The following is a 23,025-nucleotide window of genomic DNA, read 5'->3' as shown; positions in this document are numbered from 1 at the left end:
CGGGGGCATTGATAGTGACATTTGATATTGCAGGCAAACCAGATAATCTCTATTTTCGCTAGTCCTTAAACCGCAAAAGCCGCATAATTGAAGGTGAAACTTGATTGACAAGTAGACGACACCGTTAGGCTCACAATTTACAAGATATATGACTATCCTGTTCCGCTGATCATATTTTCCCGCTTATGTTCTGGAGCATTCATGACGTGGAGTTTGGTGATCGACTGATTATATCAAACCGCATACAAAAAGATCACTTTCCCTGGAGGCAATTCACGATATGTTAGAGCTAGATGTGGAAATTGATATTTGGGTTACGTGTTTAATCGATTTACGGGAATAGCAATCTATATGCTATAAGCAAAGTCGTGTGAGCTTCAAATCATGACAATGCTTTTGATAATAAATAAATAATAAATCATAAAATATGTTATAATAAAAACGTTAAAAAATTGATGATAAATCCGCGAATTCGCTCCACAATTTAGGTAATGAAGAATTATTTTATTGGTGGAGATATTTGTTATGTGTATCAGCCCCAATTTCTTAATTGACTTATGACCGGCTTTCCGAGACCCAATCGTAAGTGTGGAATATATTTATCGTCGAGAATCTCGTGATAGAAATGAAATTTTTGAAATCAAGAGATTCGTTTCGCCGCCCGCGGTTTGTGAAACTGTGTTTAGTTTGCATAGACAATTATTCTATACCGCGTAAAGTATAGCTTGAGGCCAGTTTAGTTTACCGCGACAAGCCCACGTAGGCGATTGGCCCGCAGATGACTTTTTAGTCACTATGTTCCAAAGTTTTCTATGCAGATTGCTGAATATTAGTTCACTATATGTGTTCGGATTTTGGTGAAATTGTACATAACGTGTCATTCACACACACACACACACACACACACACACACACACACACACACACACACACACACACACACACACACCTATATACAAACGGTGAAGGTTGTGATGAATGTTATACGAATAGAGATTATCTTCTTATGGCTTATCTAACCTAGTCAGTGAGATTTGTGACTCGGATCATTTGGTCAGGCTGATTATGCTACAGCATTTTCTGCCTCGCATATATTCGAATCTATGTATTACAAGACTCGATATTGTGACGCGATAGGCGGTATGTCTTGGAAAAGGAGAAAAATCAGTTTGAGGGTGTTTCTTGCTGTACATTTATTATGGCTTCCATGTGCCATCAACCAGAGATGAGATAAGACAAGAAGCGGTCAAGCACGAGTAATGCGGTCATGCACAGTTGGGTAAGGCATGACGTCATACCTTGCTATTTTACAGGGAAGCATCATCATAATAATACATACAATAACCCACGTAACATCCCCTTCTCAAAACATCACAAAATAATAGAAAACGAAGCGAACCGAATTAGGATATAAATTACAGCAACGAATCAAGTTGTAACATAGTCTTGCAAGTATGCTGGTCGAATAACTGTACGGCTTGGCCTGCTGCTACTGGAACCAGATAACGACCCATTAGTGCCGCTGTTCACTACTGCTGGTCTGGCAATCGAAATGTCGTCAAAGTCAAATGCAACATGCGGGCGAGTTACAGTAGTTCGAATAAACTTTCTGTTGCGTCGGTAGATCGTTCCATCTGTCGCCTTAACAATGTACGATCGATCATTCAGTTGCTTAATCACCACCGCTTCGAGCCACAAGCCATTTTCTGTCCTTTTGAATCGAACCTGTTGACCAGGACTCAACAGGGCGAGGTCTTTTGCACCACGATTGTAATACTTTGCCTGTTTTCTTTTCCTATCCATAAGCGATGGAATGACATCAGAAACAATTTTCGGCTCAAGCAGTTTAGTTGCTATTGGCAACAAGGTCTTGGTGCGTCTTCCAAATAGCCTCTGTGCTGGAGAGCCAGGAACAGTCTCGCCTGGAGTGTTCCTCCAATCCAACAGTACAATATTTATGTCTTTTTTGTCAGTTGTTGCTTTACGAAGTAACGATTTGAAGATTTTGACAGCTGATTCCGCCTTTCCATTCGATTGGCTGTGTCCTGGAGAGCTGGTCACATGTTCAAACTCGTATTCCTTTGCAAATGCCTCGAAGTCATGAGCAGCATAGCATGGACCATTGTCAGTAATCAATTTCTCGCAGATTCCATGACGTGCCATATGTGATTTTAAGCGGCGAATAACTGCTGTAGAAGTCTGTGAGGTTAGTCGATCTACCTCAAAATAATCCGAGTAGTGATCAACTGTAATCAAATAATGTTGTCCGTCAAATTCACATAAATCGCTACTGATTATTTGCCAAGGACGTCCTGGTACCGGATGTGTGTTTCTTGCTGTACATTTATTATGGCTTCCATGTGCCATCAACCAGAGATGAGATAAGACAAGAAGCGGTCAAGCACGAGTAATGCGGTCATGCACAGTTGGGTAAGGCATGACGTCATACCTTGCTATTTTACAGGGAAGCATCATCATAATAATACATACAATAACCCACGTAACAGAGGGTATTCTCTACTGTGTCAATCACAGTCAGAAGTGATCTCAGTGTAGCAGGCAAGTTTGAAATGCTCCTAGAGAGTGTGCTGTCCCTGCACACAACCATCCGCGTTCATTAACAGTTTTCTACTGCCCTGCAACAAAGCCTAATTACTGAAAAGCGATAACACGTTACAGCGCATAGGTATAATGTCAAGTTCAATTAAAAATAAAGGCCGCGATGCGAGAGAAAGCCTAAACAGAAAAAAATCATTTTAATGGAAGTCGGTTGCGATGAACTTGCTGAACCGGAGCTTTAAATATCGTCGGCAACTGAAATCGGTGCTCACTTCTACCTCGCTAGAAGTACGGCTGATTTGTGATCACAAACCATATTCGTAGGTACTTCTATCATGGGGGCAGCTTCTCTTACAAAGAGGAGAATGCTTTCTTTATTTTTTGACTTTTTGCTGGTGGCAGTCGGTGTCGCGCAGCAGTTCACAACCAGTGAGTAACAGATCGCCCGTAATTAGGACTTCGACCTCAGATAACATTATTTCAATATTTGCAGTTACCCGTTTCAGTGCGTCCTGTGACGGATCCACGCTGTCTGTGCAGTGTGCCGATCCTAGTCATGTGATATACGTTGAAGATGCGTATTACGGCCGGATGCCGGATGCCGAATTGTAAATGCAGACCATGATAGCCAGAAGTTCGAGTGAATAAACCGTGGTGTTTTTATTTCAGTTGTCCGACAGTTCGGGTTCCCAAGTCGCCTTGCCGGTCCGTCCCGTCGCTGAGGGTCATAACAGCCGCTTGTCAAAACGAAAACTCGTGCGAGCTAGGCGTTAACACGAGAGTGATGGGCAACGCGTGTCCGGCTATCGAGAAATACGCTTACATCCGGTACCGATGCGAACCGCCAGGTGAATAGCCACTTATCATGCTTGTCGTTCCTGGATATTCACGATAAACCAATTTGATAGTTGCATGTCAAAATACTCGCGTCCTGTCATGTCCGAATCAAAAATTTTGTCCGTCCATGGTTCAGTTACGTTCTGAACTCCCGCGAGTATCACCCCCGCTTTTTGTTTTGAGAACTGTGTAAATGAAAAAGCTGCTTTCTCTTTAGAAACTCTTTTGACCCTCCATCGTTTGACCATCCAAACTATAGAATTCATACTCTCATGCGTACACCTTCCTATCTTTTCATTGTATCGAAGTTTTGTGGTGTTTTGAAATGATGAAAATATTAATAAACTGATACTGTTTCGTCAGATATAGGATATAATTCGTTTTTTTTTGTCGTTTATTGTAAACTATTCTGCGCGTGGTGGCGCGAACAACATAATCGGTTGAAAGCGCCACTTTTCCCACGATATTGATAATAATAATGAATCCGCACTAGAATACAAATCGATTGGAAGTGTCATATCGAAATCGGATTTCTTTACCAACGAAATCGTGGATGCATTTCGAATCTGGTCTAATTCGTTAATATCGAATCCAAATACGAATCCATGCCCTTTGTACATGAATGTTGCGATTCCTGGCGGTTTGATACGTGTTGGACGCGGTCTGTCGCGGGACTTTGTATTGGATACGCGTTTTAGGCATATTATCTCGATTAATATCACATTATCTCAACGAGCTGTAACGTATGCACATCGCGGCGTTCTATATCGATTCATATGAATTCTCTTCACATGTTCCACGTTTCGTTTACACGACTACAGGTCGCAGCACCATCGGAGGCTGTCCCGACAATGCCTGGGGCGATTGGGTCAACGTGGACAAACCCAACCGGGGTCCCGGCGACGTAGAAACTCGTGTCAAGCACAGGAGAACGCGACAAACATGCGAAGACCCATTCGGAGTTGAAGTAGGCCTCAGAAATATGAGTTTAAATCGGCGGACGCCCTAAATCTTTTCTCGGTCGCAGTTTCGCGTTGCTGACACAGACGAGTCTTACCACACGTCGGGCTACGCAGTAAGGGTCGGCCGAACGTTCGGCTTATCCTGCCTCAACCGAGATCAGCAAAGGAGAAGGCGTTGCCCTGATTTCAAGGTCAGGTATTGCTGCCCGAGAGCAGCAGCGCCAGGTGAGGATGCTGGGAAAATTTAGATTACTGGGCGTTGAGTCCAGTATCCCATAATATGACGTCATATCAGAATGTGTGACGTGAAAAGGTAAAATATGTACTTTTAAAGAAGAGTTTCTCAATCTGGAACTCTTCCAAGAAAGTCATCAAACTTATCATCCATAAATCTACTCCACTATAACTGCACAGACCATTTTTCAATGAAAATGATGTTTCTTACTTTTTCGAAAGGTTGAAAAATAGAGTAATTGATTTTTATATATTTTAAACGGGTACCACGGTGTAAAAGAGGGTGGTAACTCCCGCATTCAAGCGACAACATAAAAAATAATCTCAGTACCCACATAACTTGCGAATAACGAACGAGTCTGACGACATTGTGTGCTTGTTCGACAGCTGGATGTCCGGATTTGACTCCCCCCGTCAACGGTGCGATAGCGTCTCAAAAGAAGCAAGGCTTTGTTCCCGGCGACCTCGTTTCGTTCAGATGCGAAAACGGCTTTCTTTTGCGGGGACGCAGAACCACACGGTGCTCGCTTGCGCGCGCCTGGACGAACAACCCGCCACTGTGTATCAGACGTGGTAAGGATGTTGGCTATACGGTGGCAGTAGAAAGTAATGGCCAGCATAGACTAAGTCAATATCGTTGGGAGGGGCCGTTGCCTCTTGTGAAACATTCGATATACACGCGACAACGTATTTATGTCGTCACGACGTAATCGTGGCGAAATTTTATCAGTGACAAATCTCTGCGTCTCTTGGTTTCTCCGTCTTGGCTACAGCATGACCTTATCGTCGCCGTGGAATCAGGGTAGCTTAAGTCCATTTTACTCATTTTGAGAGAATTAAGTTTTTATTTTCTTTCGGCCATATCTTGATCGTGGCTAACTTCGAAACAATGTGACAATCACAATCATTACAAAGAAATGGCCGAATAAAATGAAAATTATACTTGATTTTCTAAGAATTTGGACATAAGCTACATTGATTCCACAGCGACGAAGGAGCCAGTATATCGCATCGATGGGTTGAATCTCCTGTGAGTCGCAGTATAATGTGATACTTTCCTTCACTTCCGTTTGTGTAGTTTTTGTGCAAATCCGCTCTTCAATAGGGCATAATACTTCAAAAAACGGTCTTGATCTGCCATTTCGTTCGAGGCTCGGGATGAAAATGGGGTTTTCGAACCGGCTTTTGCACGGCGTCGTTCATAAATTTATGAACACAAATTCAGCCAATTATGATCGATTCGAATGACCTCTGAATATCACTAAATTGTCTGTTCACCTCTGTTCTTCAATATCTCTAAACGAGCCCGCACTATAACGTCAACTGTCAATGTAATTGTATGCGCCGCGTCTATGCACTGACCGATGTCAATCTTTCTAACCACTGCGAAATGGATTTACCACCAACTCTACCGCATCTATTCACCTAACGTTTTGTCAACGTACGCAACATGCACCACACGCGGCTTATCACGTCCCGCAACGTGTTTCAGCGGTGAGAACAACGTGCTCGTTTACGGGTAACATTCCCAACGGACGCAGGACACCTCCCAAGCCACGATTTCTCGCCGGACAAAGAGTGACCTTTCGCTGCGCAAACGGCTTCAATCTGGTTGGAAAAGCGGTGATGAACTGCGGAAGCGGAGGCTGGGAGTCGACCCCACCGACTTGCGTCAAAACAGGTAGATTGGCCGCATGAGCACACTTCCCTTCTCCGATTATGTCGTTATTTCATCAACCCGAAATTTGGGAGAACTGAAGTCGGTTTTCGTTTGGTAATACGTAAGTATATATTGCGTGCTTGCAATACTTACTCAAGTGGTTATGTTTTAGACTGCATCCGCTTCTACTCGCACAGGTTTTAGTGGGCAAATCTACGTACTTTTCACGTTTCGATTTTGAAACGGAGAAAGTAGTTTTGAGATAAGTTTGCGTCGTTTTTATGAGTCAAATTGTGGCAAGAGCCGCGAGAAATAGCCCTTGTATCACGGTAACCGATTATATTTTCTAAGATTCGATATTTATTTGTAGTATCATTTAGTCATTTTGCGGTAGTCGCGAAAATGCACACTGTGATTGTAGCCACATCTGAATAACTGCTAAAATATGCGACCCGTCGATCAAATATACATTTTGATACTACTTCCTCGAGTACTTTTCAGATCTTTCATTTTTCACTCTCCCTTCAAGTAGTTTTCATGTCTATTAGAAATTGCTACTTCTATTTGTAATTGAGTAGAGCACAGATTTGTGGCGTTACTTCTACTTATATTAGCGTTCCATCTAGGGTTGCATAAAAAAAACGGTGTTTTAAAACACTTTGTTTAAAACATGTTTTAAACAGTGTTTTAAACAAAGGCCTTAAAAAAAATTGTGTTTATTTTTAGTTGCAAAATTATGTCGTAATTGTGTAAATACTTTCCAAAAAACGTGTTATGAGACTACGGACAATTCTCACACGATATAGCCAACGTATATCGATATGGCATGGTTGGAACCCTCAAAATAGTCGGTTCAACAGCAACATTCGTCAAAGGAGCTACATTTACCCTATATTTTCAATAGTCAATGTCAATCCAATATGACGTCACAATTGAATATTCGTGATGCCATGGCTTGAAAAAACATGTTTTAAACAAGGGCCTTGTTTTAAACAAGTTTGTTTTAAATGCGATCTGAGTTCCATCTCTTCTCGGATGATATAGTCGAATTGAAACAGAATACTAAATCATGCTTCAGCGAACGCACTGAAATATATATTCATCTAGCTAGATTATAGACTGCGATAACATAGCGCTATCTCGTAGTACCGACGGAGGTGAAAATTTGTGTTTTGTATTGTTCACAAATTCACCCAAAATGGTACAAATCAGACGCCCTTGGAGCGTACTCACCTTGAACGCAATTCTGATGATATAATTGCCCTCTCTGCAGAACCCGCTGTGAAGAGACCGACCGGGCTCACAAGATGCAGAGGAGTGGGCGACCCCCACTACACCACGTTCGACCAGAAGAAGTTCGACTTCCAAGGCGATTGCTCGTACACGTTCGCGAGATATTCGGGAAGCGAACAGGAGAAATTCGACATCGAGGTAAATCTTGCGGACAAGTGACGTAGAAACAAAAATATCGAACCTGAACGTTGTCGCCGCATTCGCAGGTTTTCAACATACATCGCGGACGCAAGATTTCGGTCTCCTGGCTTGGCAGAGCTGTCGTGAGGATGTACGGAGACGTTATAAACCTGAATCCAGGTCTTCAAATCAAGGTAGGGCCTAATTGTCATCGAAGCTTTTCTTGGTGTTTGGAAGGCCTGTTTACTGATACATCGTTACTATAAACTAGTGGCCGACCGACATTCAAAGCTCATCCCGCTAGCGATGAGCGATTTGTTCCAGTGTCAATGCGGTATTGCAGTAACCGCCCTAGTATTTACGCATTGTTTTCACTGTAAAACGACAAAATGATTACATCCAGCTGACGCGACAATAAGCGGTGCCGTTACTGTAACAAAGGGCCGCAAATGAATCATATATCAAAATATCATCGTCTATTCGTCAAAAAATCAGACGCGGTGTTTGACAAAAATTCACAGAAAAATATGTTGTTGCAAAGGTTAATCGGCATCTGATATACGTAACTGTTCAATTGCGGTGTCACAATGTCGGATTTGATCGCCGGATTCAGGATGGTATGCTTCATTAGCTATCAGGTACCACGCAGACCTATGCACTGCAATCGAATAACATTACGTAGTAACGTAAATGGACTGTCGTCTCCTTTGCGACACAGATTTTGCAGCATTAAGTCGCAATCGTGAATCAAGTATACAGCTGATAGAAATAGGCTTTTTGGCACCTTCCAATGTATTCCAAATGTCATTGTGGAACATTGGGCCTTATTGGGACAGCTCATCGGAGCATTGTGCGTTGTGCGACTCGCTGTATAAAGAAATTCGCGTTAAATCGAACGATTTTATTTGCTGGTGTGTGTGTGTTTGAGGTATTCATGTTGTTTGTTGACAACTATGGTCATTTACACCTGGCCGATATTCTTCATTTTATTCCGTAACTGCCGACTTATAGCACGGCCCACTTCTAGGCTTTTTGTAAGACACCGCTAAGTGGTGTTTTGAAAATATTACAGACGCACCCATCAGCGATTGTGTAGGCCGGAATCACTCATTTACCGCGGGGCCTAACATGTTGATCGCGTATTCGTGACGAGTTGCCGTGTATAACGCAACCTTGTACTTGTCGCGGTAGTCCTTGGGCATTGCCAATTAGTCTATCAACAATGATCACGCCCGCTTATTGCAACCAATGAGATGTGCGTATGTTGAACGTGACGAGCATACGAATATGGTTGTTGACGCATCTCTGTGGTTTCACGTCGCTCGGAGCAAAAACACGCTGCAAGGCCCGATTTGAATTCTGATCGCCCGTTTCGCCGGTCGGGCGAACCAGAGAATCTACTTTGAAATGTACACCAGGCAGATGCGTGTGTGTCTTTATAGAAGTGATCTTCGACTACATCCACGCTGTTTAGCTGCGATCGCTTGGGCGTACAGGTACACTGTACAGTAGGGGTATTCAAAAATGACTTTTTTCTCAAATCGTACTGGCTACTTGATAAAATTGTTAGGTTACCTAATTTAAGCCTAGACACCAAATTTGGCTTAATTCCAGCCAGTAGCCGCATTGCTACAGGAGAAGAAAGTTTCGATTTATTATATAATAATAAATACCAAAAAATTAGAAAATTTTCTGTTCACCCCATGAAAGTGTTGGATTGTCTACAGAAACAATGTTCAAAATATTTAGTTCAATTCCTACCTGTGGAAGCGGAGTTATTGCCGTCGAAAAATTTGGATTATGAATAAAATAGTATTTACGGTGACCAATTCTTTAATTATTTATTATAGTGGTGCTCACCGTAAATACTATTTTATTCAAATCCAAATTTTTCGACGGCAAAAACTCCGCTTCCACTGGTTGGTGAACATCGTTTCTGTACACAACCTAACACTTTCATGGAGTGAACAGAAAACTTTCAAATTTTTTGTTATTTATTTTTATATAATAAATCGAAACTTTCTTCTCCTGTAGCAATGCGGCTGCTGGCTGGAATTAAGCCAAATTTGGTATGTAGGCTGAAATTAGGTAACCTAACAATTTTATCAAGTAGTCAGTACGATTTGAGAAAAAAAATCATTTTTGAATACCCCTACTGTACAGGAGCATGCTTCCCACTTTCCCGATACTGAGTCGTAGTCAAAACAGCTTTCAATGGTTGCGTCACAGCTCGCAGGAGCGGGTAGGGTTTTTGTCGTGAACTGACTATAGCATTTTCAGCACAGTTTTTAAGCTGTAGATATTGGGAATTGGCTCGTCCTTGATGGCACTGTTTTATAGACCCTCCCGTCTAAACCTTGGTTATCCGAATAACAACATCAACAGTGACCCAATTATATTCTTGCTTGATCTGTTACTGATTAGCTCTCTCCATGTAAAGGCATACATCTATGGCTCTTTCACTTGGCGGGTACGTCGAGCTCAACGTGATATGCAACACACGTGACTATATAATTAATGGATTTTAGCGCCGCCTGAAAAACTGTGCTTCATTGCCTACTATTTTCATCCCTCGTAATCGCATTAGGTGGCTATACCCATACCCACGACACTATCGCGGCCTTAATGGGTTCGACGCACTACTAGCCCACTCTATACGATACCGTCTCCTGATCTTAACAGAGGTGGTCAAGGTAGTCAGCGTATAGCTAGCTATTCATGTAGACGTTGAACTAACGACGTAACTTTAAACTCAAGTACAAGTAGAGCTAGAGATTCCCTACGCATGTCGAAAGGTACTCAAGTAAGTGGTTTCCAAAAGTAGATTCGGTCGGGTGGTCGCATACTTTTAGTGGGTGTGACGCGTTGAAATGTTGTATTGGAGATTGCGGGCATATTCGGTCGCTGATGAAGCATACCACTGGATAACACGCGCGGCATAAAATTATGTAACGGATCGGGTGATTTTTCCGACATAACACCAACAGCTCCTATTAAAATGTTTTGGACCAATCCAATCACATTATCGAAATTTTCGGGCGAAAGATTAACGAATATCCTTTTATTCTGTGCTTGGTGCAAAGTGGAACGCCGAGATGTTAATTTTGCGTTCCCTGAGTCTTATTATCCACTCGAAAACTACAATTACCAAAAAATAGCTGCGGTTTCTCGACCGCAAGAGCGAATAGACAATGCCGCAATGTGTAACAAAATCGGCTGCAAACAGCACATGCGGTCACGCGCCGGGTTGTTAGGCGGTTTTAAAAACAAAATAATTAGCAGCGGTTAAGGCGGATAGATGTGCTAATTTCACACCGTAATCGGCCTCCGGCAATTCCTGGTCCTGGAAACTTGTTATCTCGGGCCGGCACAGATTATCCATTTACCGTCAAAGGCGCGAAATTAATACGACATTGGGATCGGTGTTGTTCTCGCGAGTTACCGAAATGTCAGTGACGGATTTTAGATTAATAGCAAATTATCTGCGTCATGCGACCAACGCGCCGACTCAAGTAGCGACATTTGCGTTTTCACCTGCGGCCAGCCTCGAGGCCTGGCACCGCATTAATACGTCGATTGATGTAACTTTGTTTTCTGTCAATCCGGTTTATGCGATAGGCTGATATGCGCTGATAGCAATACAAAGGTCTATTCAAAAAGGTCGAGTTAGCATGGCCTTGTGTAGGTAAAATGTATTTGTATAGTCATCGTTGTGCCATGAATGTAATCGTAGTCGGAACACGTACAGCACACTCCCGAGTCGCGGCGCGTCTCAAATTATCTAGAATCTAGATGTTATCGGGTCGCATCTGCAAACAGCTGACCCAGGCATATTAGTGCAAACGCAGATTACATCAAGTTTATCTCTGTTGTCGCGCGTCTTGTTTCAGATTGGCTGTGTACCAATCGCCTTGAGGCTCTGTCATTGCTTGCACGCGGCCCGTGAAAATTTCAGTCACGTGACGCGCGATTGCGAAATCCCCTGCCTCGCACCTAACCCTAATGCGAGCCCCTTCAATGCTAATTCCTGAAATCAGTCGGGCCCACATTCAATGGCGACTGTAAATTCACAGGAATATCCAAGATCATGCGAAATTTCGTGTTCGAATACTAATCGAGGTCCAGTGGATCATGTCGGGCTTACATTCTGCTAACGCTGAACCTTGTGACAACCCCGCCACTGTGGCGTTACAATGCTACAGTCTCGAGTTTTCATTGCTCATAGAAAGAAAACAATTATGTGTCCGCTTTATGAAATGTTGTTGTTGTCAGATCAACGGGGAAGTAGTGAATCTGCCTTACTCATCACCATCGAAATACACTATCGAAAGGCAAGGACGATTCGCCGTTTTGAAAGCTGCAAATCGACTGCAAATCAAAGTTGATGGGCGATACTCGTTAGTAGTCGCAGTTCCGCCGGAATACTTCGGCGACCAGCTCGAAGGTGTGTTCATAAAGAATGTATACGTCATGATTGTGTACAACTAAATATAGATTCAAGCGTCAATTCGTAGCCTAGGCTACATAATTCGTAAGTCCGGGCAGTAGGCTATTTATATTGAAATACATGTCATTGTTGCCGGCGACAGATGACATTTTGTGAATGTGGGCTTGTTTTTAGGACTTTGCGGAAATTTCGACGGAAACCCTGCAAACGATATTGTTGTTGATGGTGTCGAGGACGCCAACGCTCACGGAAACAGATATCTAACTCCCTCAAAGACTGAGTAAGTTGAATATAAATTTATATTTGTAGAAACCTCGCCTACAGGGTAAAGCTTGCAATGGTGAATCCATGTCTGAATTAAAATTAGATAGTCGTAATATCGCCCGAAATGAAAATAGTCTATAGGCGCCTGATAGGCTTCGTTCTGCATCATGCTGAAATGATCAGTGATCGATCACCTTTCATTGAAGCCATGTCTATAGATGGGTAGATATCTCGGATGACATTGACGAGGCGTCTCTTATGAAGTCCCGATTGTTTAGTCGACATAGCAATTATCTCTTCGATATTCGCGTGTAAAAAGGACTGTGCTTTTAGAAATATGTCCGATAAAGTTACAATGCGCGTTGCCTCTACCACAATCCTGTAGTCACGTGACACAGGGGTGCGCAATCTTTTTTTATGAACGGACCAGATATACGCAATTGAAATCACGGGCCGCATATGGGCTTTGTAGAATAGTTGCAAAGCCTACCATCTCATCCATATATAAATATCAATAAACTTATTCCATATGGCGCTACCTATAACAATCGCGAATTATCGCAGGAAAATCGAGCCAAGCGCGCAAAATTTTCGGATTATTGAATAAATATTAATGTTCAGAGTCAGCATATGCGATTTTATGTGATTTATGTGATTTGAGTATTGCTGCCCCTTCGAACCAATTTGATCATAGCTTAAACGTATCGGACTTAGCTTTATTACATACCCATTTCGCGGGCTGCACCTGCGACATAGCTGTGCAGTGTGCATGATCGTGCAACGTCCGCTCGCATAAATATTTCGTATCCCGAAGGTGCGTATCGCCCGAAGACTTGAAAGACAGCGAATGCTCGTCTCCCGCGAACACCCGACGATACAATCGCGTCTGCGCTGTCATCAGAAACCCGAACGGACCCTTCAAAGGCTGCCACGCGCGCGTCAAGCCCGCCAGCTTCTTCGCCGTGAGTTTCCGCACATATTACAATTTGGAATTCGACCTCTCATATAAATGATATATTGTCTAATCCCGACAGGATTGCCTATTCGACGTTTGCGTCTACGAAGGCGCGAGATCCGCTCTGGAGCAAGCCGTCGCCGCGTACGCGCAGGCTTGTAACGATGACGGTGCGACCATCCAACCTTGGCGTGACGTCACTCGAACGCGTGAGTCAATTGCTTCGTTCGTAGTTCTAGCGTAGGTGGTCAGCAACGAAATAATTATACTTTTTTCGAAGTAATGCAGTAGGCTTTGGTACTTACCCTACTTACTGAAGCGGTCATGATTCAGTTTGATTACTTCGAACAGGGATATCTAGAACTTTATATCTTGATATCCCTGACTTCCAAGTCTACTTTAAAACTAGGCCTGGAAATCGTAGCGAGATTGAGTAGAAATTGACGACGTTCCTTCTACATGAGCACCAACCACGACTACTTTGACCACCTCTGCATTTTAGGACCTTCTGCAGTAGGGTTCTGGTAAATATCATTTTGCTTCTGATTAAAATCGCTTTTAATCAAAGCAATAATTCAAATCATGATTTTTTTATTCCCAATAAAAACAATAAAAGAACATGGGATGAATGGCGACCATGTCAATCAAGGTAACGCAGCATATCGCACCAACTCATTAATGCGCGGCTGGGAATCACTATTCCCAATCCCATAGTTGAAAATGTTAAACTTCAGTGGCAATAATCTGTCGCTAGAATCGCCATTAATCCGTTCCGAGACATGTTGAATCCGGGGCAGGGTTGTAACCAGGTCACATGGTTTCGAGTTAAAATCAATCTCACTTTTACAGTTTTCACTTAAAGTCGAGTCATTTTCAATTCACCACAAAGTCAAGTCCGAGTCCAAGCCAGGGTATAGAACTGACGTTATATTTGTGGTCGCATAAAGTGTACCTGTACATTGTACGTGCTTGCATTTTCCAGGTCATTTATACAGTTGTGATGTCATTTGTCAATAATGTGTGATACTCGAGTACTGAATTTGAAGCCTAATACTCGATTCAGAATCGAATGCCTCAGGTAGGCCTACTCGATTTCGATCAGCCCTAATATTGAGTCAAATCGGAATCATCCTTAACACTATTATATCATGGGTATCATTAGTGATCTCTTTAGTGGTCTCTGGATGCGAAAAACAATGTCCAGTTTATGTACAATGCACACGACAGTCCTAAATCACCTTCACGCATCTCTCCAGATAATAAAACAGCAGCAAAAAATCAATAAAATTAGCGCGGTGGAATTAAAATAAAAAATCAAGGGTAAAAACCTGAATTAAAACGCACTGATTTAAACCAGAACCATATTCTGCAGCATCCCAGTAATCAAACTTCATGTTTCAGCTCTTACGTGCCCGCCTAACTCGCAGTACTCTAGCTGCGCGTCTCTCTGTCCGGCGACGTGCGTGAACACGAGCCCGACTTGCGGCGAAGGCTGCGTGGAAGGTATTGTGACGTAACTGTGCGCGAAAACGCGACATCGCTTGCCAAGCTCACGCGGTGTTTTTTCTTGATAGGATGCGAATGCAACGAGGGATACGTTCTGTCTGGCGATCGCTGCGTAAGAGCGGCACAGTGCGGTTGCACCTTCGAAGGGAAATACTATTTGGTATGAAGCCTGCAAAACTACCATGACTTACGGTTGTTGAAAACGTCGATACTGAACATTGATCGCATCGATTTTCGATAATATGAACACCATTGAATGCAGGCATATATCTTGAAAATACGAAGACAGTGATGTAGTGCGATAGAGTAGAGTCGCATGGTGGGGAGTTGATTTTTCGAGTACTGAAATTACACGCTCCATACCTCTGTAAGAGTTATTTTATCAACGACAATCGTAGTTTCGATACTATTGTTCACTCTCGATGCCTTGAAACCCCGATTAGGCGTATTGCAGCGTATGTTATGCACATGATATATCTGTGAAATCGTGATCAACCAACAGAATTGTTACAAAGTGCAATGCAATAGGTTTGGCCGAAAAAATACCAAATTACCTTTATGTGGTTTAGAGCTGGTATTATATACTTTGCGACATAAAAGGTGCATATTTAAACTTTACGCATCCTTCCTACTGTTATGATGTCATACTAAGTGATAATAGAAGTGCTGTGACACCGGTCGCTTCTTACGTAAAACGCCTGCGCCGATTAGATCCCTTTCATTCCTTTTGGCAGGCCGGAGAATCTTTCCTCCAGGATTCGTGCAGCAAGCGGTGCACTTGTCGCAATCAAGGCATGACGTGTGTCGACACGCGATGCAGGCAACGCGAAACGTGCGGTACCGACAGCAAGGGAAGGGAAGCCTGCAGGCCGACAAGTGAGCGCGGACGTCGATCATTTTCGCATTAGTGTGCCTGTTCATTTCACGGCGGGGGTCAAGTTCGGCGATAAGGCCGATCATGATGAGATTAGCGATGTATCGAGTTCCATTATCCACGTGTCCCATTATTGTTGAAGCTATTCTCGTACGCGTGCGAGATCTTGATCGAAGCGTGCCAAACATTATCACCGTTTTTATCAGAAATACATAGATAATGCGCTATTCGCTGGAATTTTGATACACGTTGCAATTTTGGTTCGAAATTAATGCTCTATGATATGAACTTCTCTATAGATTTACTTCTTTGGCCGAATGTCTTGCGGAATTTTTCTCTAATTGGTATTCACGTCAAAATTTTGTCCCGACGCTTTAAGGGTATTATTTTCTTATAAACCACCATTCGCGATTAGGTTCAAACAACATTATTTTAAGAAACACGTTTCGTAGTTATGACGTCACTATCTTAATAACATGCATTCGTCCAAAGGGTCTTTCCCATATTATAACGTGGCACTCTTATTTTAGGCGAAGGTACCTGTCGTATTTACGGGGGATCTCAACACAAGTCCTTCGATCAAGCTAGATCGTACCGTTTCAACGGAAAATGCACGTACAGACTGGCGGAGACATGTCAAATGAACGACGCAGATCCGCGGTGGTTCGCGGTGACAGTCGTGAAAGAGGAAAGGCGAAGAAACACGCGAAAAGCTTTCGTCAACAGCGTCAAAATTGTACTCGAAGGTGGAGAAATGGAGGTCGTCCTGCAGAAGGGAGCTCAGGCCACGGTATGCGAATTTGAAATTGCATCTACGTATAATACATAGTCAGTAACGAAGAACTTTACTTTTTCGAAGTGCTCGAGTAGGTGTTACCTACTTGTACTGCATACTCAGGTGGAACAAATTTGGCAATATATATACAATATTTGTTGTGATATTGAATACTTGTACTTAAAGTCTATTTATTGGAGTCGCTATGGTTTCAGACCATTTTATCCAGGGTTGTAACCAAGTCGCAAGGTTCCGAGTCACCTTTATAGTTTTGACTCGAGTCAACTCGAGTCATTTTCAAATCATCACCGAGTCAAGACAGAGTGAGTATAGAGGGCCGAGTCCGAGTCATATTGTTGTGACTCGAGTCCCAGTCCAAGTCATTGCGTTCACTGTTCAGTTTTGAGCTCAATCCGGTTCAACCCACGTTTTTCAACTCTGCTCGATTGATGTAGAATGGCTCACATTCATAACATCGAATGTTTATCACGCAAATTCTTCTCCAGGTGAACGGTAATTCTGTCGCCGAAGTGAGTACCCATATGTTCTCGATCAGCCGCCGGGGAAGACGAGTCATCCAATTGAAGACGGCCAACGGTTTGGTTGTGAGATTCAACGGCCGCGGAGTTGTCGTGAAACTATCCGGGTCTTACATGGGAGAGGTGTGTTGTTTTATGTTGTAGCATTGCCCTTTTATCTCCATTTCGATCGCATGTACGTGTCTTTTAGGCATTGAGTTATCTTTAAAATCCGATTCCATCGCTTCAAAGTCAACAGTGGCTGTTGATGTACGCATATGATAAACATCAATGAGAAATTTCCTGTCTCTTACGTGCTTATGCTCAACGCTAACGAGGTGTACAATGCATCGTCAATCACGGATTGTAGTGCCAAGTTCACGTATAGCTAACGTTCATTTGTCTATTCTTCCCAGTTTAAACTTTTGTTTGAGTGGATAGCTTATAAATAAATACATAATAGTACTGATACGAAAATACTACTGATAGACCTTAATACAACCAAATACTCCAATTGAACATCAATTGTAACCAATGTTCAATGTTCAAATTGTTCATGTGATGCTCAAACGGCTCGTTACCCCCGACTCCACACACTGAGCTCGCGTTCACACGTTGTATGAAAAAACACGAGAAGATCAAACAGTGACTCATTCACATTCAACTAGTACAAACTTCTAGACATCGCCTACCGCCAGGACCACGTCTGAACATCCATATTCATTTACGCTGATCCAGATTCAAAGCCAGCAGCAGTGCACACACTTGCTGAAGTGGTTTGGGGCCATCGAGTTTGACTCTCCCTTAGCATAACACTTTCCAGTTATATATTCACGATTTCCGTAAAAAGGATTCTTCTATGCTGTTCCATACCTTCTTATTACTTTCAAGGTATGTGGCGTGTGTGGCAATTTCAACGAGCAAGCAAATGATGATTGGATGATGCAAGATGGAAATACGGCCAACACTTTCGCGCAATTTGTCCAAAGTCATCAAACAGAAGCTTGCGATGAGGTAACGCCGGGAGCTGTATCCGATTGCACAGCACAGCAAGTGTCTCGCTGGTAAGGAATTGCCGATATTTGTAATCCGCTTTTGACCTTCTGTGCATGTGTATGTGCACTGTGCAGTAACAATCTCAAGCCCATTGTTTACACATAAGCATGTAGATTTCCAGATTATTATAAGGAATTTATAGATTGTTTGGTCAACTTGGGCGCTCCAGTCCAGAACACGTGGCTGTAAATGCCTCTGTTAGAGATACCACTGTTTACGCATAACCATGTTTGCAGATTTCTAGATTAAGATAAGGAATTTCTGCGGTGCTTGGTAAATTCGGGAGATCATATCCGAAATCTATGTTAAAACTAGCTATTTTAAATCTCCTGCTTATTTTGAAAATCGCATTGTGGAGAAACTGCAATTCATCCTTCAAACCAATAGCTTCGAAAAACAATGATCAGCTAACATATAAAATAAATTTGCAGTCACTGAGATTATAAAAATATTGTATGGCCTGCTAGTACCAGCTAGTAGTTGGGTAATTTGGTTCTATTAGAAATGCTAACTGAATGATTATCAGGAAATTTCACTTGAAATTTGCAAATCCAACTCCGATAATTGTGTTTATCTATTATGTAGTCAGCGAGACAGATTAATTTTTCCACAAAGTCATTGACTGAGAAAGCGAAACATGAAATGGTGAGCTCATGAAAAGTTACCTCACTGGACGCCAACAAATGGTTGCGATCTCAGACACCTTGTCCTCTCCTCACCCGGTGACCTGTGGTGTGCCCCAGGGCTCAGTACTTGGACCGGTCCTTTTCACCTTATATGTCAACGACATTTTTGAAACCTCCTCACTGAACACCACACTGTTCGCTGATGATACTCACCTCCTCTCTTCCGCATCTTCGACGGCAGAGCTGGATGCCCTGACTGGTGACCAAATGCCCAAAGTCCATGAGTGGACGGCCCAGAACAACCTTTGCATAAACGCCTCGAAATCGCAATTGCTGACAGTAAATTCAAAAAATAGCCTAACCGTTAATATCGCTGGTCAGCCCGTTTCCAACACAGATAATGCCAAATATCTCGGAGTTTTACTGGACTCGAACATGTCCTGGAAGAGTCATATTCAGTCCCTAGAAACTAAATTATCACCGAAGTGCGGCCTGTTCTACAGCCTTGGGCGCTTCATGCCAGCATGGGTTCTTCTGATACTCTTTAAATCCTTAATCCAATCGAAGTTACATTATGGCATCCTCTGTTGGGGGGCTGCCAGTAAAACTGCACTCAAGCCACTGCAGAAACTACAGCATAAAGTACTCCGAATCATAGCTAGGGCTCCAAAAGGGCCTGGCTGCCCATCCAATAAGTCGCTGCTGAAGAGATTTGGCGTCCTAAACATAGAAGATATGCGGAAACTAGAAATCGCCAAGTTTATGTATCAGTTTCACTGCGGTCGTTGCCCCGAATATTTCAATGACTTCTTTACCTCTGAATCAAAAGCGCACAAGTACAACACACGCGCGTCCACGTCGTCCAAATATCATATGATCGACCGAAAAGATCATCGCTCCATCAAATATGCCGGACCTGATGTGTGGAACAGTATCCCGCCGGCCATCAGACAGTCGACGAGCATGTCCACATTCAAGTCGAAATACAAGCAATTACTACTAAATAAATACAGTCCATCCTCAAGATTACCGGACCACGACTGACCTATCGATCTCGCTTCCCATGACATGCTGCCCTATTTCTTGTCGCATTCTTTTTCTATACTATCTTCTTTACTTTCATTCAGTGTGCATGCCTCCTCTTTACATCGCCTAGGCCAGTGGTTCCCAACCTTTTTCGTCTCGTGCCTCCCTTGGCCGAAATTTGAGCCAAAATTCCCCCCTTAGGAGAAATCTGCCCGATGATTAAAAAAGGTAATTTTTACTGCGCAAACACCTATTGACTAGGAGAATAAGACGGGCGGGAACCGATTGTTTGTTTCTAGCAGGGCTGTAACAACACTTTCTAGACCTCCAAAAACAATGGTCTCGGTCCCAATCAAACAAATTCTGGGAGGCTTGACTCAACAGACCCCCACACTTCCATTTGTGTTTCCGGCTTACGATGCACCAATCGCTAATACATCTGCTGTGAAAAATCAGTATGCATAAATTTACTGGTCTCGCGATTTTTTTTCTCACGTTTGCCTATGCATTTGGCCAATAATATTGTTATTTTCATATATAGCAGGGTTGACCAGACTCGATGCACCATTTTCTGATGACTCGACCTGACTCGAGTCATTTTCTCAATATACGGAAACGACTCGAATCAAGACAATCTGTGTATTGACTTGACTTGGACTCGAGTCATTGCGCATGACTCGAACCAAGCCATATGACTCGAGACTATAAGACGGCCAAAACCGACATATCATTGTAATTTCGAAAAACAGTAAAGTGACCACCGATTGGAATTTCGTCTATTGGTCTTGATACTTGAAAATGCGACAAGAAACTGCTCAAAGTGAGGAAAATTAGTATAATATAAATCCAAATTATTCAATATCACCAAACAGAGTTATAAAAAGTGGGTTTAACAAGACTTCAACTGGAAACTGAGCATCAGTCAACACAATGACTTCGACTCGAGCTCGAGTCATAATACCATTACAATGACTCGGAGTCGATCCCTCTGCTCGGTGACTTGGAGTCGGACTTGACTCAATGCTGAATTGAAAATGACTCGACTTGACTCCCGAGTCAAAACTATGGAAGTGAGATTGACTTGTGACTCGGAGCATCGTGACTAGGTTGCAGCCCTGATATATAACATACACGCGATGAGATTTCCTGCTGGAGCTCATTGAAATTTAGGAAACCCATTACGTTTCGGCAACGTCGCACCAAGTTTAACGTGTCTTTTTTCGATCGGGGAGCTGTTCTCACTAAAAATAAAGCAAGGCTAGCGATCTGTTTGACTTGAATCGATGACGTTGGAATATTTTGTCACTGTCTGAAAATGTTGACTTGAAAATATAAGATAAATACCTTCACTGGAGGCCTGGTTGCGATAGATTCGGCACGACATTTGCTCGCTTAGGATATATTTGATTGAGAGGACGTCGCTGGCCTACAAAATTGCCTTGCGAGCTGCAGCACATCTGAACTAATTTAAAAAAAAACAAGGAGGAATTTGTATGTGAAAAAGAGATTTCAAATAGCATTTGAACATACTTTCAGCAAAAAAAGCCATAAGGAGCATACATTCGGATATAGCTGGTTGACTACATGACAGTTCGGACATGAACGATTTGGAAAATCCGTTACAATTCTAAAGTGGAATTCCTCCCTAAAAATTGTAAAATTCCCCCCAAGGGGGGAATTCCTCCCCGGTTGGGAACCACTGGCCTAGGCCAAGGTGGGTGTCAGATTCCATAGACTACTCCTTGTCGCTTCGACATCTTCCTGTCTTTTCATTGTATCGCATTTTTTGTGGTGTATTGAACTGATAAAATTGCTAATAAACCAATGATGATGATGATATATGCACAGCAATGGACAAGACACAATAAATCCACTTGAAATGGTATTTAGTGAATATACTGGCGTTTGGCTTCTAAATCTCGTTTCTGTGGTGATTACGCAATGCACATACTGATGCACTATATGAAGTGAATGGTGTTATATCGCTTTATCATTACGAGCTTGTAATTTAGTATGAAACGTGCTTCTGAGCTGTTTTCAGAAATTAGCCCCCATTAAATGCACAATTATTTGCCAAGGTCTGGTTCCGATGCTTGCGGGGCTTTACGTGATCGTGCCGGATTTTTCGGTGGTTGCGTTTCCGCTGATTCGGATGGCGACTATCAGAGATGTCTTGAAGATGCTTGCGATGACGCGGGTAACGCCGACATCATTTCAATGGTAAGTTCATAAACTAGCTTCATTCAAAGCAACCTGAAAAGTTTCAGTAATAAAGAGAGAGTGAGAGAGAGATAGAGATACTATATTTGGTTATATGCCGTTACGAATCTCAATGTGATATAAATTACATGATCTATAAAAACGGTACTATTTCAGTAATTAAAATGCCTTCAATTTCATTTTCAATGATTTTGAACATCAATTCAACATTCCCAGTAATTTATCGCACGCCATGTATTATCATGAAATTCCTTTCTGCAATGCCTCACTCTTTTAGATGTTATCCATTCATTGCTTACAACTATGCATTCGGTCTTGTATACATATCGTTATACTTTCGATATGTTACGAACGCCTTTGTACAGCGCCTTTGTGTAAGGATGATATATTGCGCTCTATCAATTATTATTATCCAAATTTTTGCTGATATTATTGAGTATGCATTGGTTACTTCTGTTTGTTACTGCTATTGATATAGCAGTGTTTCGCAGAAGAACCTACTCGTTAGCTACAGTGAATTTTTACCGACCATTTGTATTCATCAGATCTTCGAAGATTACGCAATGAATTGTTTGGACCGGGGAGTTGAATTATGTGACTGGAGGCCAGCTGCTAAAATGGCCGCACCTAACTGTCCGACTCACAGCACGTACACACCTTGCGCTTCTGTCTGCCAGGACACCTGCCTTAACCCATTCGCTTCATTGGCGTAAGTTTACGATTGCTTTGATCCTGAGCATTGTCGCTTATCGGACTGTTGGTCATAGGTGCGACTCTGATGATGTCGTGGAAGCTTGCGTTTGTGATTTCGGATACGTGTACGACGGTAACAAGTGCGTTGTGAGAAGCCAATGCGGTTGCGCTCTTCAAGGATTTTATGTATCCACTGGTCAGTGCAGTTATAATGTTATTTCGAGTGGATTCAGACTATTTTGAATGTAGCAGTGGTATGTTTCAACTTCTACCCAACAGCTTTGAAAGTAAATTAAGTCATTCAGTCAAGCTTCCATGAACATAATTCTTGTTGAATGTCCATAATTTTCATAAACGTCAGATTTAAATTAACGCGCAGTGTATGAAATCAAGGTTATGT

The 23,025-nt window shown here is 42.5% G+C and overlaps 3 protein-coding genes across 4 annotated transcripts in view; 1 reads left to right on the top strand and 2 right to left on the bottom strand.

The window, feature by feature from the left end:
* Positions 1-17,519, bottom strand: part of LOC145455084 (alpha/beta hydrolase domain-containing protein 17B-like) — a 152,545-nt gene extending 135,026 nt beyond the window's left edge. For both annotated transcript variants that reach the window (XM_080333034.1, XM_080333033.1), the window contains exon 1: positions 17,496-17,519. The gene's annotated coding sequence lies outside the window, so the exon portion shown is untranslated. The remainder of the gene's footprint in view (positions 1-17,495) is intronic.
* Positions 1,429-2,163, bottom strand: LOC145455982 (uncharacterized). Its single transcript, XM_080334009.1, has one exon. The coding sequence runs from the start codon at positions 2,161-2,163 to the stop codon at positions 1,429-1,431; it is 735 nt and encodes a 244-aa protein (XP_080190135.1).
* The window catches only part of LOC145455981 (uncharacterized), a 99,661-nt gene continuing 79,454 nt past the window's right edge, over positions 2,819-23,025 (top strand). Inside the window, exons 1-22 of the mRNA XM_080334008.1 lie at positions 2,819-2,988; positions 3,053-3,167; positions 3,229-3,407; positions 4,218-4,363; positions 4,424-4,583; positions 4,980-5,165; positions 6,085-6,273; positions 7,526-7,683; positions 7,752-7,859; positions 11,938-12,109; positions 12,287-12,392; positions 13,191-13,338; positions 13,411-13,540; positions 14,733-14,834; positions 14,906-14,997; positions 15,572-15,713; positions 16,242-16,501; positions 16,993-17,148; positions 17,896-18,068; positions 21,791-21,932; positions 22,478-22,641; positions 22,700-22,821. Coding sequence (XP_080190134.1) covers positions 2,895-2,988; positions 3,053-3,167; positions 3,229-3,407; positions 4,218-4,363; positions 4,424-4,583; positions 4,980-5,165; positions 6,085-6,273; positions 7,526-7,683; positions 7,752-7,859; positions 11,938-12,109; positions 12,287-12,392; positions 13,191-13,338; positions 13,411-13,540; positions 14,733-14,834; positions 14,906-14,997; positions 15,572-15,713; positions 16,242-16,501; positions 16,993-17,148; positions 17,896-18,068; positions 21,791-21,932; positions 22,478-22,641; positions 22,700-22,821 — 3,244 coding nt within the window. The 5' untranslated portion in view covers positions 2,819-2,894. The remainder of the gene's footprint in view (positions 2,989-3,052; positions 3,168-3,228; positions 3,408-4,217; positions 4,364-4,423; positions 4,584-4,979; positions 5,166-6,084; positions 6,274-7,525; positions 7,684-7,751; positions 7,860-11,937; positions 12,110-12,286; positions 12,393-13,190; positions 13,339-13,410; positions 13,541-14,732; positions 14,835-14,905; positions 14,998-15,571; positions 15,714-16,241; positions 16,502-16,992; positions 17,149-17,895; positions 18,069-21,790; positions 21,933-22,477; positions 22,642-22,699; positions 22,822-23,025) is intronic.

The sequence above is a fragment of the Botryllus schlosseri genome, chromosome 14, assembly GCF_051294905.1.
Source record: "Botryllus schlosseri isolate E-star chromosome 14, Bs_hap1, whole genome shotgun sequence".
Taxonomy (NCBI): Eukaryota; Metazoa; Chordata; class Ascidiacea; order Stolidobranchia; family Styelidae; genus Botryllus; species Botryllus schlosseri.
The sequence above is the reverse complement of the archived record's forward strand: the minus strand, read 5'-3'. Positions and strand labels throughout refer to the sequence as shown.